At 34.4% G+C, this 15,063-nt stretch overlaps 1 protein-coding gene and 1 non-coding gene across 2 annotated transcripts; one reads left to right on the top strand and one right to left on the bottom strand.

Moving 5' to 3' along the window:
* Positions 1–3,280: 3,280 nt before the first annotated feature.
* On the bottom strand, positions 3,281–4,386 carry LOC123922508. Its single transcript, XM_045975224.1, has 2 exons — positions 3,403–4,386; positions 3,281–3,304 (listed from the first exon to the last, which is right to left on the bottom strand). Exons 1-2 carry the CDS (start codon positions 4,384–4,386, stop codon positions 3,281–3,283), a joined length of 1,008 nt encoding a protein of 335 aa, XP_045831180.1.
* LOC123882512 lies at positions 4,280–4,386 on the top strand. Its single transcript, XR_006799842.1, has one exon. It is a non-coding gene; the product is annotated as a small nucleolar RNA R71 (small nucleolar RNA).
* Positions 4,387–15,063: the final 10,677 nt, after the last annotated feature.

The following is a 15,063-nucleotide window of genomic DNA, read 5'->3' as shown; positions in this document are numbered from 1 at the left end:
TGTTTTGTAAGCTGTTCTATAAGCCCATAAAGCATCGTCAAGCTTTGCGGCCCAATCCTTTCTAGAAGTGGAAACAGTTTTCTCTAGGATTGATTTGATTTCTCTATTAGAGACTTCAACTTGGCCGCTTGTTTGTGGATGGTAAGGTGTTGCAACTCGGTGTTTCACTCCACATTTCTTTAGTAGATTTTCGAATTGCTTTGATATGAAGTGAGATCCGCCATCACTTATAACTATCCTAGGGATTCCAAACCTAGGGAAAATGGTTTTCTTGAACAACTTAATTACTACTCGCGTATCATTTGTAGGTGAAGCTATGGCTTCTATCCATTTGGACACATAGTCTACGGCTACGAGTATGAATTTATTACCCATGGAGGATGGAAAAGGTCCCATGAAATCTACTCCCCAAACATCGAAGATTTCGACCTCTAAAATGTTATTAAGTGGCATCTCATTTCTTTTGGAAATATTTCCAGTTCGCTAGCATTGGTCACACTTTGCAATGAAAGCGTGGGCATCTTTGAAAATGTTAGGCCAGTAGAGTCCTGCTTGGAGTATTTTATGGGCGGTTTTAGACGTGCTTGCATGTCCGCCATAAGGTGATGAGCGGCAGTGGTTGAGAACGCTCTCTGTTTCTTCTTCAGGGATACACCGACGAAAAATTCCATCAGCGCCTCTTTTAAATAAGAGAGGCTCATCCCAATAATATTGTTTGACGTCATGAAAGAACTTTTTCTTCTTTTGATAGGTTAGCTCAGGTGGTAAAACTCCGGCGGCTAAGTAATTGGCGAAATCAGCGTACCATGGAACAACGATTTGTGCAAATGCGGTTTCTGTGTATTCATGGCTGATTTCATTTTTGTTAGGAGGAAGGTCAGATTGGGCAATTAACCTATCACAGGGGAAATCATCATTAATTGGGATTTTATCTTCTTTGATATCATCAAGTCTAGATAAATGGTCCGCCACTGTATTTTCTATTCCTTTCTTATCTTTGATTTCTAGGTTGAACTCTTGTAGTAGCAGTATCCATCTCAGGAGTCTTGGTTTTGCATCCTTTTTGTTTAGGAGATAGCGGATTGCTGCGTGATCAGTATAAACGATGATTTTAGCTCCTACCAAATAAGAGCGGAATTTGTCGATGGCAAAAACTACCGCTAAGAGTTCTTTTTCTGTTGTGGCATAATTTAGTTGTGCCGCGTCTAAAGTTCTACTTGCTTAATAAATAGCATGTAGCTTTTTGTCTTTTCTTTGGCCAAGAACGGCTCCTATAGCGTAATCGCTGGCATCACACATGATTTCAAAAGGTTCACTCCAATCAGGAGGTTGCATTATAGGTGCGGAAATCAAGGCTTGCTTAAGGAGCTGGAATGCTTCCATACATTTATCATCGAAGATGAATTCAGCGTCCTTCATTAAAAGACCGGTTAAAGGCTTGGTTATTTTAGAGAAATCTTTAATGAATCGCCGATAAAAACCGGCATGTCCTAGAAAACTTCGTATTTCTCTAATTGTTTTGGGAGGTTGAAGGTTTTCAATTACTTCTATTTTAGCTTTGTCTACTTCTATCCCTCTATTGGATACTATGTGTCCTAGTACTAGTCCTTCTTGAACCATGAAATGACATTTTTCCCAATTAAGTACTAAGTTTACTTTCACACATCTTTGTAAAACCGACTCTAGATTGGCGAGACAACCTTCGAAACTTTCCCCATAAACTGAAAAGTCGTCCATGAAGACTTCCATGATGTTGTTTATAAAGTCGTCGAATATAGCCATCATACATCGTTGGAAAGTCGCAGGGGCGTTATATAATCCAAATGGCATTCGCCTATAGGCAAAGGTACCAACAGGACAGGTGAAGGTAGTTTTCTCTTGATCATCGGGGTGAATTGGGATTTGGAAAAATCCGGAGTACCCATCTAGGTAGCAGAAATAGGAGTGGTTAGCTAGACGCTCGAGCATTTGATCGATAAAAGGTAAAGGAAAGTGATCTTTGCGAGTTGCTTTGTTTAACTTCCGGTAGTCTATGCACATTCGCCAGCCAGATTCGATTCGTTTTGAAACAGCTTCTCCCTTCTCATTTTTCACTACTGTAAGTCCTCCTTTCTTAGGTACCACATGAACAGGGCTTACCCATTTACTATCGGATATTTGGTATATGATGCCTGCATCAAGAAGTTTCAACACTTCCTTCTTCACTACTTCGCTTAAGATAGGATTTATTCTTCTTTGGTGTTCTCTAGAGGTTTTTGCGTCTTCTTCTAGTAAGATACGATGCATACACACAGAAGGGCTTATACCCTTTAGGTCGGAGATGTTATACCCTAAGGCTGCAGGGTATTTTCTTAAGACGTTTAGTAATTTCTCGGTCTCTATAGGGTTTAGGTCAGCATTTACTATGACTGGACGATTCAGGTCATCATCTAAATATTCATATCTAAGGTTTTTTGGTAGCGGTTTGAGTTCTAGCGAAGATTGTTTAGGTTCTGGCGTGAGATTGGGTTCGAATGGAGGTTCCTCTCTCAAGTTATCTTCTACACTAAGTTTTAGTGAAGCTTGGCCTTCATTTATAGGAGGTTCTAAAATTTCTATTTCTTGAGGTAGTTCTTTCTCTATTTCCTTAACACACTCTTCTATTATATCGATGGCGTAACAAGTGTCTTCTATTACGGGTGTTTTCATGAATTTAGAAAGAATAAACTCAATTTTCTCTTCTCCCACTTCAAGAGTGAGTTTCCCTCGCTTCACATCTATTATTGCGCCTGCAGTGGCCAGGAAAGGTCTTCCTAATAGAATAGGAATACAGGCGTCTTCCGTGATGTCCATTACAGCGAAATCTGTAGGGATATATAGCTGGCCAATTTTTACTGGAATATTTTCTAAGATACCTACAGGGTATTTGATCGAGCGATCAGCTAATTGAAGGGACATCCTAGTAGGTTTTAGATCATTTAAGTTTAACTTTTTGCTAATTGAGAGGGGCATAAGACTAACGCTGGCTCCTAAATCACAGTGTGCTTTATCTATTACAAAGTTGCCGATTACACAAGGAATCGAGAAACTTCCCGGATCTTTTAGCTTTGGTGGCATCTTGTTTTGAAATATGGCACTGCACTCTTCAGTAAGTGCAACGGTACTATCATCATCTAGTTTCCTCTTGTTTGACAGAATTTCCTTAAGAAACTTAGAATATGTTGGCATTTGCGCTATGGCTTCGGAAAAAGGTATAGTTATGTTAAGTTGTTTTAGAAGTTCCACAAACTTTTTAAACTGACTATCTGTTTTTGGCTTTGCGAGTCTGTGTGGAAAGGGGATAGGAGTTTTGTAGACAGGAAGTGGGTCTTTTTCTTTTGTTTCTTCCTTGTCCTCCGGTTTAGCGCTTTCCGACTCTCTTACGGCATCTTTCGAGGTTTCCTTTGCCTCATCGGTTCTCTCATTGTTTTCCGGTTTCTTAACAATACGAGCAACTGGGTCTTGTAATTCTTTACCACTCCTAGTTGTTACAGCATGTAAGGCATTCGCGTGCCCTTTAGGATTTGGTTCGGGTTGGCCTGGAAAAGTGCCGGCTGGAGCGGCGAGAGCTGCTTGTTGTTGTGCCACTTGAGAAATTTGTGTTTCTAACATCTTGTTATGGGTGGCTAGTGCATCTACTTTGTTTGATAATTGTTTCACTAATTCATTCGTATGAATATTTTGGTTTAGGAATTTGTCCATCATCAGATCAAAGTTGGATTTTTTAGGTGGTTGGGTTGCAGCTTGTTGTCCCATTTGCTTTTGAAAACCTGGAGGTGTTTGACTAGGGGGGAATAAGGCATTGTTATTTTTGTAAGAGAGATTAGGATGGTTCTTCCAACCGGGATTATAACTATTGGAGTAGGGGTTCCCTTGGGCATAGTTTACTTGGTCGAGTCCGGCAAGTAATTGACATTCGGAGGGCATGTGTCCGGGAACTCCACATAGTTCGCAGTTTGGCTGCACTGCAACTACGGTAGCTGGTAGAGTTAAACTTTCCAATTTCTGAGAAAGGGCTTCTACTTTTGCATTGACTTGGTCTATGCCGCTTACTTCGTACATTCCACCTTTCGTCTGGGATTTCTCTATGGCAGCGCGTTCGCTTCCCCATTGATAATGGTTTTGGGCCATGTTTTCTATAAGTTGGGTGGCTTCTTGGTAAGGTTTATCCATTAGCGCGCCACCGGCGGCCGCATCTATGGTAAGTCTAGTGTTATATAGCAGCCCATTATAGAAGGTATGGATTATAAGCCATTGTTCTAAACCGTGGTGTGGACAGAGTCTCATCATATCCTTGTATCTTTCCCAAGCTTCGAAGAGTGATTCTCCATCTTTTTGCCTAAATCCGTTGATTTGGGCTCTTAACATAGCTGTCTTGCTTGGCGGGAAATATCTGGCCAAGAATTGCTTCTTCAGTTCATTCCATGTAGTGATGGAGTTCGTTTTGTTGCACGATTTGCAACAGCGCGGGTTTCAATTCGAAGTTCCTTTCTTCGATGTTAGGGGGCGCGATACTCGAATGAGGTTCCACTTCGGAGGGAACGGCATAGTCCTTGAGAGGACGTTCGCGTTGAGCCATCGGTATGAGGTTAAATTGTTTTTGAAATTCGCGGATTCGGCGTTTTAAATGAATATAACGCTCTATTTCAGGGATAGGTTGTTCTAATGATTCCTCGGAGGTACGAGTACTGGGCATACAACCTAAGAAAAAGGGTTGCCTTAATCGTCACAAATTAAAAACTATTTAGCGAAAATTTACTAAATTAGTCCCCGGCAACGGCGCCAAAAACTTGATGCGATAACTCTGCAAGTGCACAGGTATATCGTGTAGTTATAAAAGATTATCGATCCCACATGGACTATTTGTTAATATTTCGCTTATGTTTTTAATATATCGTAAGGTTAAGGCTAGATATTAATTAAAGAAGGCGTTTTAGATAATTAATTAAACTGTATTAAATAAAATATTATTAAACTAACCGGAATGTGAATTAAGTTGCTTCAATGGATTCGGTAATTAAACTGCGTTTTGAAATAATGTTACTTTTTAATAAACTGAAATTGATTAAAAGATACGCGTCTCACACTCTCGCGCTAATGAGTAATATCGTATAGATATAAAATAAATGTTTCACTTTCGCTCTCGCACTTACTTATAAAAATACTTTTTTGAAAATCAATTCGATTTAATTAAAAAGATCTAGTTTTCTCAAAACAACATTAGTTTAAAAATATAGTCTCACGCCGTCGCGCTATTGAACTGATACTATATTATATAAATGAATGCTTCACTCTCGTTCTCACATCTATTTATAAAATACTTTTTGAAAACTAATATAGTTTAATTATCTTTAAAGAGCTGTCGCGGTGTTTAAAAATAATGTTCAGTTTTTACTATCCGATATAAATCTCACACTGTCGCGCTATTAATTTATACCTTAGTTAATTTTTACTCTCGTGCAAAATCTTTAATTTAATTATTAAAAACTGAACAGAAAACTAGATTGAAAAAAAAACTTAAGTCACAGATTAATTACCAAATCCAGATTAGCTTCCTAATTCACATTCCAGTTAAATAGATTTAGTTGCGCATGATTTTATTTGACAAGATACTGATTAAATAATTCTTAGTTAAACGAAACATTTAAACAGAGTAACAGTAAATCAAACAGAGCATACGAATATCAAACTGGAATATAATAAAATTAAACTTGAATTGGTAATTATATCAAAGCATAAATCTGAATATTGAAACTGAATAAAGTAAAAGTACTGTTATTAAAACTTACAAATACTAGTGAAACTAGTACAGGTACACAGGAACAAAGGAAATCAAAGACAAACTGATTGAAACTGGAACTGGAAGTGTAAGCAGCAACACCACACCTTTCCGTAAACTAAAACACTTAACAACTGAATTTTAAACTGAATTTTTCTCTTAAGTCTGCGTAGAATAATGTGTGAAAAACACTGACTAGTGTTCTCTATTTATAGTCTTTATGAGATACAAATATCTCCTTCGAATTCGTTGTTCCGTTATAAGAAACGTGCATATCGTAGTTACTTCCACCGAAATCTGAGGAGCAGTTGAGTTGAGGATAAAGCCGTGTGAAACGTGCCCGTGAAAGTAGGAAGGAAACACTACGTGGCGGGTGCCATAAAGCACATGGCGGGCGCCATGTGGACAAAGCCTGTGGCGGGTGCCACAAGGCACATGGCCGGCGCCATGGCTTATAGGTGTGGCGAGTGCCACAAGCATGGCCAACGCCATGTGTTGTTATGTGGACCACATGTGCCTGGCACATGCCAAGTGCATGTGGGCTTGGCTTGTTCGTCCAACTTCTTTTGGGCTTCTCTTCCATCTGATCCAATGTCTTTTTTTATCCACTTTGACATTAATTTTGTGACCTTTTTTTATTTCGAGAAGTTCCGGAAATACCTGTAATACACAATAAAAAATGATAATAATACTACTAAAATGCAAGGAAAATAATAAAATATTAAACTAATATTATAAAATAAATACTATATTTTTCAGTGTTATCAGTGATAGTATCTCTTGATCGCCTGAATGTATTTGATGACAAATGTTGTGCCAAGTGTTATGGCACCTGACTATTGAGTCCACTATCCACTATGACTGAGAATTTATTTTTCTCAGATGTTTATGGGAATTTATTTTTTCCCTGATGTTCTTATGTTGAAGAAATGCGCTTTACACTATGAGGAGTTTATTTCTCCTACTTCTTAGCATCTACTATGGGAGTTTATTTCTCCCTTGTGTTGTTCCATGTGGCTAGTTGTTTTATTCCGCTGTTGCATTGCCTCTGATGCTACTTACCTCTCTTGGAAGTAGTTTTATTATGTGTTACTTTCTTTCCTAGTTGTGTGATCATGTTGACTCGAAGGAAAGGTAATACTGTATCTCTCTATATACTGGTCTAATATTGTTTTAGCCAAAATTTGCCAAAGGGGGAGATTGTTGGGTTTTTGTAAGTTGGCTACATTTTGCAAAAACATATTTTAGCCAAGTGTTGAGACAAATGTGCTCACCCCAAGTGTTGTGACAAATGTTGGTACACTTTGGAACAACACCTGTCTGTGTATCTGTGCGCGCCAGCTAGCGGGTTTAAATTTCTACTCAATCTTTTGAAGATCTGTTTGAAGAATTGTTTCAAGGTTTCTTACAGAGGAAGGCACACGTGTTTAATGTGTTTCATGAGGCAGCCAAACCCTAGTTTTATTTTCCTAAGGAATTATATTTTTGGAAAATATATTTTTGCGTTTCAAAAAAATATAACTATTGTTTTCAAAAATATATCACAGCTGCCGCAATTCTAGAAGCCCTAATTTTGTCTTGAAGCCCAAGTCATTCTACTGCTATAAATACGAAGGCAAGCATATGGTTTCAAGCATCTAAAATCTTGTCTTACAAAGCGTGTGTTTTTAGGGATTTTAGAGTGTTAATTGTGAGCCTTTCTTGTGTCTCATTGATGCAAGCTTAGGACCTGAGTTTATTGAGTTGTAAGTGTGAACTTCTCCTAAGCTTTGAAGTACGGAGATTGTTCTAGTGTGTTGTGTGGTTTACTCGCAAGCTTTTAAGCAAGAGTGAATCCTAGTTTCTTAGGAGTGTGTCTCCACCTGTTGTGATTGTTGAATTGAATAACAACGCTGTCTGTGTTGTTAAGGTGGGAATTGGGACGGGGTCTCATATCTAGGAGTTCCTAGGTAGAAGTATCATTGGGTAGTGATTAAGTGAGAAGTTGTAAACGGGTGAGTTTAGCTTCGAAGTAATACTGCTGATAGTGGACTTCATTCCTGGATTGGTATCCCCCAGAGTAGGCTTTAGGCTGAACTGGGTTAACAACTCTCGTGTGTTATTTACTTTACTGTTTGTATTGTTTTATGTTATTTGCTCTGTTTATAGACAAGTGTTGGCGCACCGGTAACAACATCTGTCTACAACAGACAAGTGTTGATACACCTTGATCAACACCTGTCCACTGTGTGCCAGGAATTTCAGAATACAACTGCTCTTAAGAGAACCTTAATGAGCAAATACAATGAATACAAAGTATTTGGACTAAGAGTTAAAAACACTAGTTCAGAGGTTCAGAGCTTGTATTCGAAAATCGGAGTTTGTTCGAGCGCGTGTAAGATATTGATTACTTTGCAACTTGATTCTTCTAGTATATATAGGACTGAGAAAGAGTCGTTGCAAAGATGACCGTTGATGAAGATATCCTTTGTCTTCAAGCAACTTGTCTGATGCAGTTTGGTCGTTTCCAAAATAGAGTAAGAGTTTCAGACACTTTGACCATGTGCAGAGAAGACTTTCCTTATTCAGCTAATAAGTCTGATATCCCGCGTTCTCAAGAGTGGACAGACAAAAAGAGATTAGCTGTTCTGATCAAGGTTGAAGGGTCCTTTTCTTCATTGGTAGGAGAGTTGACCTTCAAATGAGAATCTTCACAGACTTCAAGAAGATCTTCAGAGTTTGACGAAGCTCAGACTTTAAGAAGTTCTGATGACTTCATCTTCTCATGCTTGTAACTACTGAGGACCATTATCTTCTGAAACCTTGTGAACTTCTGAATACTCGTCTTCTGAGCTTTCTTTAGAGCTTATCTGAAGCTAAGTTCTGCACACTTAAAATAAATTTTTAGTCCTTCCAATTGTATATTAATACTTTGTTATCATCAAAACCTTAATAGATTTAGGGGCAAACATTTTTAAATCAATTTTGTTCCAACACTCTAGAGATTTCGCCAAGATCTCATACAAGCGGCCCCACTTGACACTCACATAGGTGATTTCATCAAGTGTCTGCTGCAAATCATACACCACCCATAAGGGATATGAAATTCATTAAAACTTTATAGTAAGTTTAACCTCTCAATAATGCAGTGTCTAGCACTTTCTCACTCACACCATAGAAAAAGGACTAAACAAAAATTAATTAATTAATTTTTGGTGCTAGCAGATCTAACAAGTAACTTGTTCTTACCCATATGAACCTTATTCATGGGATCTCCAATCACAAAGGTTGGGTTCTTATCATTTGTTGATTTCAAATGGCTTAAGTCCGATTCCCCTCGATGTGTCACAAAATTATTTCTTCTCAGAGACTTTATTTAGTACGTACTTTACACAAATGATGAAGACATAATTTTCTTCCATCAAGTATAATATTGACTAAGACGTCTCTAAGTCAATTAATCTCATATTTATCAAGTTTATAACAACAAGCTTGTTCTTCACAATAAATTTATACACATCTGCTTAGTTAACTAAGCGACAACATTCTCACTTAGAATAATAAAATTCATTTATTGATTTTATTTTCATAATTAACATCATTGTATTATTTTAATACAATGACTCATCGCATTAAACGATATCTCATATATTGTCAAACTAACTTTCATAATATAATTCACCAGGTCTATTTAGACAAATTCTAAGTGACAACATCTCTACTAATGAGAAAATGAAACTCAATATTTGATTTATTATATAGGTCTACTTGAAAGGCTATCAAGCGACAACACCCTCACATTTGATAACATAGGTGAATTTTTATTCAGATCTACTTGAATTTATTTCAAGTGGCAGTGCCCCCTCAATAAGGACAATATATAATTTTGCACATTATGATATATTTTATCATAAACAAATTTCACTAAACATCATTGTATTATATACAATGGATAATCCACAATTTTTCTAAACATCATTGTATTATTTTAATACAATGGATAACCCACAATATACCATATTATAGTTTATGGTATCTCAAAAACATTTCATGAATCACATTCATGTTAAGGTCTACTTAGAATATTTCTAAGCGACAATATTTTTATCACATATGTAACTCTATGAATTTTTCAATATTATATCTCCGAAATTTGCTTTCGATAATGCTCTACAAATTTACATGTTTTAGTGGAAACTAATATTAGAGCATCACTTGAATGGGCAATATAAATTGTGAACCACCAAGTATCATAAAGATTAAAGATATACAAAACTTTTACATCAATTTATATTTACTCAAACATACACTTCACAGAAAATTTATCCATAAACTTCTCAATTATACTCAAAATAAATTTTGACCGTAATGAGATAAGCCCCAGATTAAAAAACCATTTTAAACAAGTTGAAGTGCACACGAAGAAATTTCAGCTTTACAAATCTTCTATGAATTATACACATCTATCTAATTCAATTTTATGCAAAATAAATTTCCAGTTCCCTCAATTCTACACATTTAACTGCACATAATTTTTCAATATCTAGAAACACTGTGAGGACTGTGAGGTGTGTCACATAGAAACAGAAAACCTTGTATACAATATTACTTCTTCAATTTAATGGCCACTAATAATTTTGAATAAATAAAACTATAGTATTTGTATTCACCTAGAAATAGGAACAGGCATCCACATAACACCCATAAATAGACACCCAAACATGGATATAGTTTGCAATTAACACAAGTGAGTCATTGTAAACAATAAAAATTAAAAAAAATTGAAATAGATAGAACCTGAATGAAGTATATGAGGTATAGCTTTCAGAAACTTATTCACCATTTCTCAATACAATCAAGTTCACCGAGCACCAGTAATGAGTCTCATAATTCAACATGGTTTTGGTGAAATCAATTGACCTCTCTGCTTTTTTATAGTTTCCAAATCGAGATGAATTCTACCAAAGGGCATCAAATAAATCCTTAAGATTGTTGTAAAATTGGACCTATCATCACATCCATAATAATAAACAACATATTAATTTATGTAATTAATCAAATATGAATGATAATAAGATAAAATAGAGATTATAGAACTTATCTATGATTGTTGTATATCGTTGTTGGCACTACCGCGAAGTAAGCAACCATGGAATAATACCTGAGGCGTGTTGATCTCACTGTCCTTAAGGATTTATCCGCCTCATAAGCGCAAATCCCCAGGATTCAACAGGTCCTTCCCGAATACGAATCATATCCGAGGTGACAGAACTAGCAAGAAATAATTAAACACCGGTGATGTAATTCAGGAAGATAACTCAATGTGAAGAGGAAAATAATTTTTTTTATTTTAATAGTGTGATTTTTGTTCTCATATAAAACAAAGGAAGAGGAAGCAATCTCCTCCATGAGTATTTTCTCATTCCATATATCATTCTTATAACTCTAAAATCATCTCCAAATTGAAAAGCCATCGGTCCTATTATAATTATAAATGAATGAGTATTGATATTAATTAAAAAATAAGTTACACTTTCACAAAGTAAAATATATATATTTTTAAAAAAATACTATTAATTTATGTAAAACAATGTATAAAATTATTTTAAATAACTTTAAAATAAATTATAATATCAAAATATCCAACAAAAAGAGTGTTGAGGTATGTCAAGGAGACCATAAATTATGGTATCAAATTCTGTCGATCACAAAATTTCAAATTGCAAGATTACTCTGATAGTGATTGGGTAGGATCTTTAGATGACATGAAAAGCACTTCAGGCTACTGTTTTAGCTCTGGATCAGGGATATTCTCTTGGTGTGCTTTGTGGCTAAGAAAAATACTATCTGATATGCACTTGGAGCTAAGGGAAACTACTTAGGTAATGGTGGACAACCAGGAAACCATAGCCATCTCCAAAAATACAGTCTTTCATGGAAGAACAAAGAATTTTAGCATCGAATTATTTTTTCTAAGAGATGTACAGGAGGATGGAGCTGTGTGTTTGAAGTATTGCAAGACCGAAGATCAGCTTTCAGATATCTTTACAAAAGCTCTTCCAAGAAGCAGGTTTGAGTTACTAAGGGAGAAACTTGGAATATCCAACAGCTGATACAAGGAGGAGTGTTGAACGTGTGTATCAGCAGTTGTTACGGCTAGCTGCATTTGTTGACCAAGTGTTTGTTTATTTTTCCAGCTACTTATTAGCAAATAAAGTAGTCGCTGAAGTTTAGGAGTTTTTTACTCATTATTTGTTATTTATTTCACTTACAACTTTGTATTAAATAGTAGATTTTCATTCAATAAAAAATTGTTTTCCTCTTCCTATATTTTGTAAGTTAAGGTTATTTACCAACAAGAAGAAACAAAAACATTCCACAAACTCAAGAAACCTTAAAAATATTAAGGATTTGAAACCTGGGGCAATACTGGAAAACTTCAGCTACAAGCTACATCATCCCAATGTCGAAAGTCATAAAAGCATAAGGAAAGGTTGATTATGTTTCGAAATACAGGAAAGTCATTGCAATACGAATTGATCTTTGAAAGCCTGCTCGTCATCTACAAATAATAAAAAGTTCAAAACACAAAAACTAGTTACATATACAAATGAAATTGAATGTGAATATATTCCATATGAAAATTCAGTAGCTTACCGTGAGTTTTAAAATCTGAACATTATAAATTGTTCTAAAGGGAACCTCAAATGCAAGTATATCGGCCGTGATCAAATTGGATAAGGTTGTAACCCTAACATGTCTATGGTCTTGTTCTATACAGTAAATGTAAGTTTTCAAATTCTCCAAAATATTTTTTTTAAGGTTTCTTAATTATGTGATTGATTGTGAAAAGACTAGAGCTTTTGGAACAAAAAAATATGAGGATTGAAAAATAAAAAATTAAAGTGCACACGTGTTTTTATTATTATTATTTCTTTCCTTATTTTTAGAGATTTAGTTTTAATGACTACTTCATTAATTAGTAATAATTATTTATTATAAAAAGAATTTACTATTAATTATTTATAATTATGTGAATGATTGTGTGTAACCATTAATGTTTAAGTGAGGACTCCCACAAGAATTTCTCATAAGCTTCTATATGGAATTTTTAAGGTTACATAATTAAAACATCCTTCACCTTTTTAAGGTTTCTTGAGTTTGTGGAATGTTTTTGTTTCTTCTTGTTGGTAAATAACCGTAACTTACAAAATCTAGGAAGAGGAAAACAATATAGAACAATTTAATTATGTGATTGAGTGTGTGTAACCATTAATGTTTAAGTGAGGACTCCCACAAGAATTTCTCACAAGTTTCTATTATGTGATTTTTATATTTTTTTTTGCATTATTCCTTTATATTTCAAGTTTAACAAGGTGAAGGATGTTTTAATTTATATTATACATTTATACTGTAACAAAAAAAAATTAAACATTTATAATACAATTTTTTTTTGACGAATTTATAATACAATACTATTCTTCTAATATTTGTTTAACTAGCCACTATTTTTTTTTTTACAAAACAGGGCTATAATAGTTTGTATAGTCAAATTTCCATAACACAGAGAAATAATAATAATATACAAATAATTGAAACAAAGAAATAAAAAATTAAAGCTACTAGATTTGGTTTTGTAGTGAGGGGTTTGGATAATACGCTATAGATACTGAGTTCGATTTCCATGTCATTGTAAACAAAAAAAAATAAAAAAAATAAAAAAAGAGAGCTTAATTAGTTTGTAGCAAATTAAAAAAAAAAAAGATTAGTTGGAATGAAAAAAATATGACCAATTATAATTTTTTTTTATAAAGTGAACATTTTTTTCCTTTCGTTATTTAATTTGTAGAGATTTATTTTAAATTGTCCTTATTAAATGTCAATCAAATGAAGGGTTTTAAGCGAGGGAAAATCGACAAAGATATCACCAACCACCTTTGCCCTCTTCATGATCAATTTGAGAACTACAAGTGTGCGGAAACTGAAAATACTTGGCAACAAAGGCATCATTCGAAATTCAGCCGCCATGATATGAAAGAGAGTATGTGACATAATAACTCATCAGGCAAGTTACTGATCCTATCAACGTGTCCTGAGTTCTTTATCATCGTCAGTGACATTTGTTTGGAGATTTATAGAGAGAGAGCGACGATGGATTTTCTGGTGGCAGAATGACAAGAAAGAGCATAGGCCTCTTTTTTATGGTGTAAGTAAATTAGCTAGGTTTTGATCAAGGGATCTAGATCCTCTCCTTCCGAATTCTCTATATCAATACCTCAACTATTAATATTGATCAATAGATTTATCCAATAAAAAAAATATTATGCATATCTCCAAATTTAACTAATCACGCCAAATTCATGGCTTAATCCGTGGAGAAAGAATATTTAGTTATTTTTAAAGAGAAAAAGTAAAAATAAAAAATTAAATTTATGAAAAAGAAGTTATCCCACCGTATGAAGTAAAAAATGGTAGACGTCAGCTGGTTGGTAAAAAATAGATTTGTAGTGTTTAATAAAAGACTTAAATATGAAAAGATAGATTTCTGCTTGTTTTGATTTTAGCCCCTGTAAAATAAAAAATTTGATTTTAATTCTTGCAAAATACCAAATTTTTTAAAAAGGTCCTTGAGGTGAATTTTTGACTGACATGTCAAGTAATTGATGATTTGACAAATGCTGACTAGGATTTTTGAAGACGTGGAATTAACATGTCATTTTCATTTAAAAATAGAAAAACAGAAAATAACATGTCAGATTTTAAAAAAAAAATTGTAAAATAGAAATAGAAACTTAATATACTTAAAAAAAAATTAATATTAGATTTAAAAAAAATTATCAAATATTGTAGAAAAAAAGAAAACATACAAAGAAGAAAAACGCAAATAATAAAATTAGCGCGATTGAATTTGTTTATAAGTATGATATTACAAAAAAAAAATATTTAATTAATATTTAAATTTTTTCAAGTGCAGTAATGGGGTTAAAATTGTGATTATACCCGAAAAAAGTATTTATTTTTACGGGATATATAGCATAATTTAGAGGATAGCTTCTACAGTAAATTTTAAAACCATGACTTTTTATATATTTTTCTATTTCACGTAAAACAAATCATATTTGAGTCTCAGGAAAAAGAAAAAAAGAAAAACAAATCCTATTTGCCGACCAAACCAAAATAAGACTACCGATCCTATACTTAGGTTTAGCAATATTGAAAAAATTCCTTATTTACTTTCCAACTCTAACAATTTTCCCGAGAGCTAAACTCATTCTTCTCTCCCGACG

The sequence above is a fragment of the Trifolium pratense genome, linkage group LG4, assembly GCF_020283565.1.
Source record: "Trifolium pratense cultivar HEN17-A07 linkage group LG4, ARS_RC_1.1, whole genome shotgun sequence".
Taxonomy (NCBI): Eukaryota; Viridiplantae; Streptophyta; class Magnoliopsida; order Fabales; family Fabaceae; genus Trifolium; species Trifolium pratense.
The sequence above is the reverse complement of the archived record's forward strand: the minus strand, read 5'-3'. Positions and strand labels throughout refer to the sequence as shown.

Excerpts from the sequence above, each read along its gene's own strand:
- LOC123922508 (XM_045975224.1), bottom strand. The coding sequence starts at position 4,386 with ATGTTAAGAGCCCAAATCAACGGATTTAGGCAAAAAGATGGAGAATCA. Across the intron at positions 3,305-3,402 it reads AGGAAACCTCGAAAGATGCC|ACTCGCAAAGCCAAAAACAG; the intron begins GTAAGAGAGTCG and ends CTTTCCACACAG.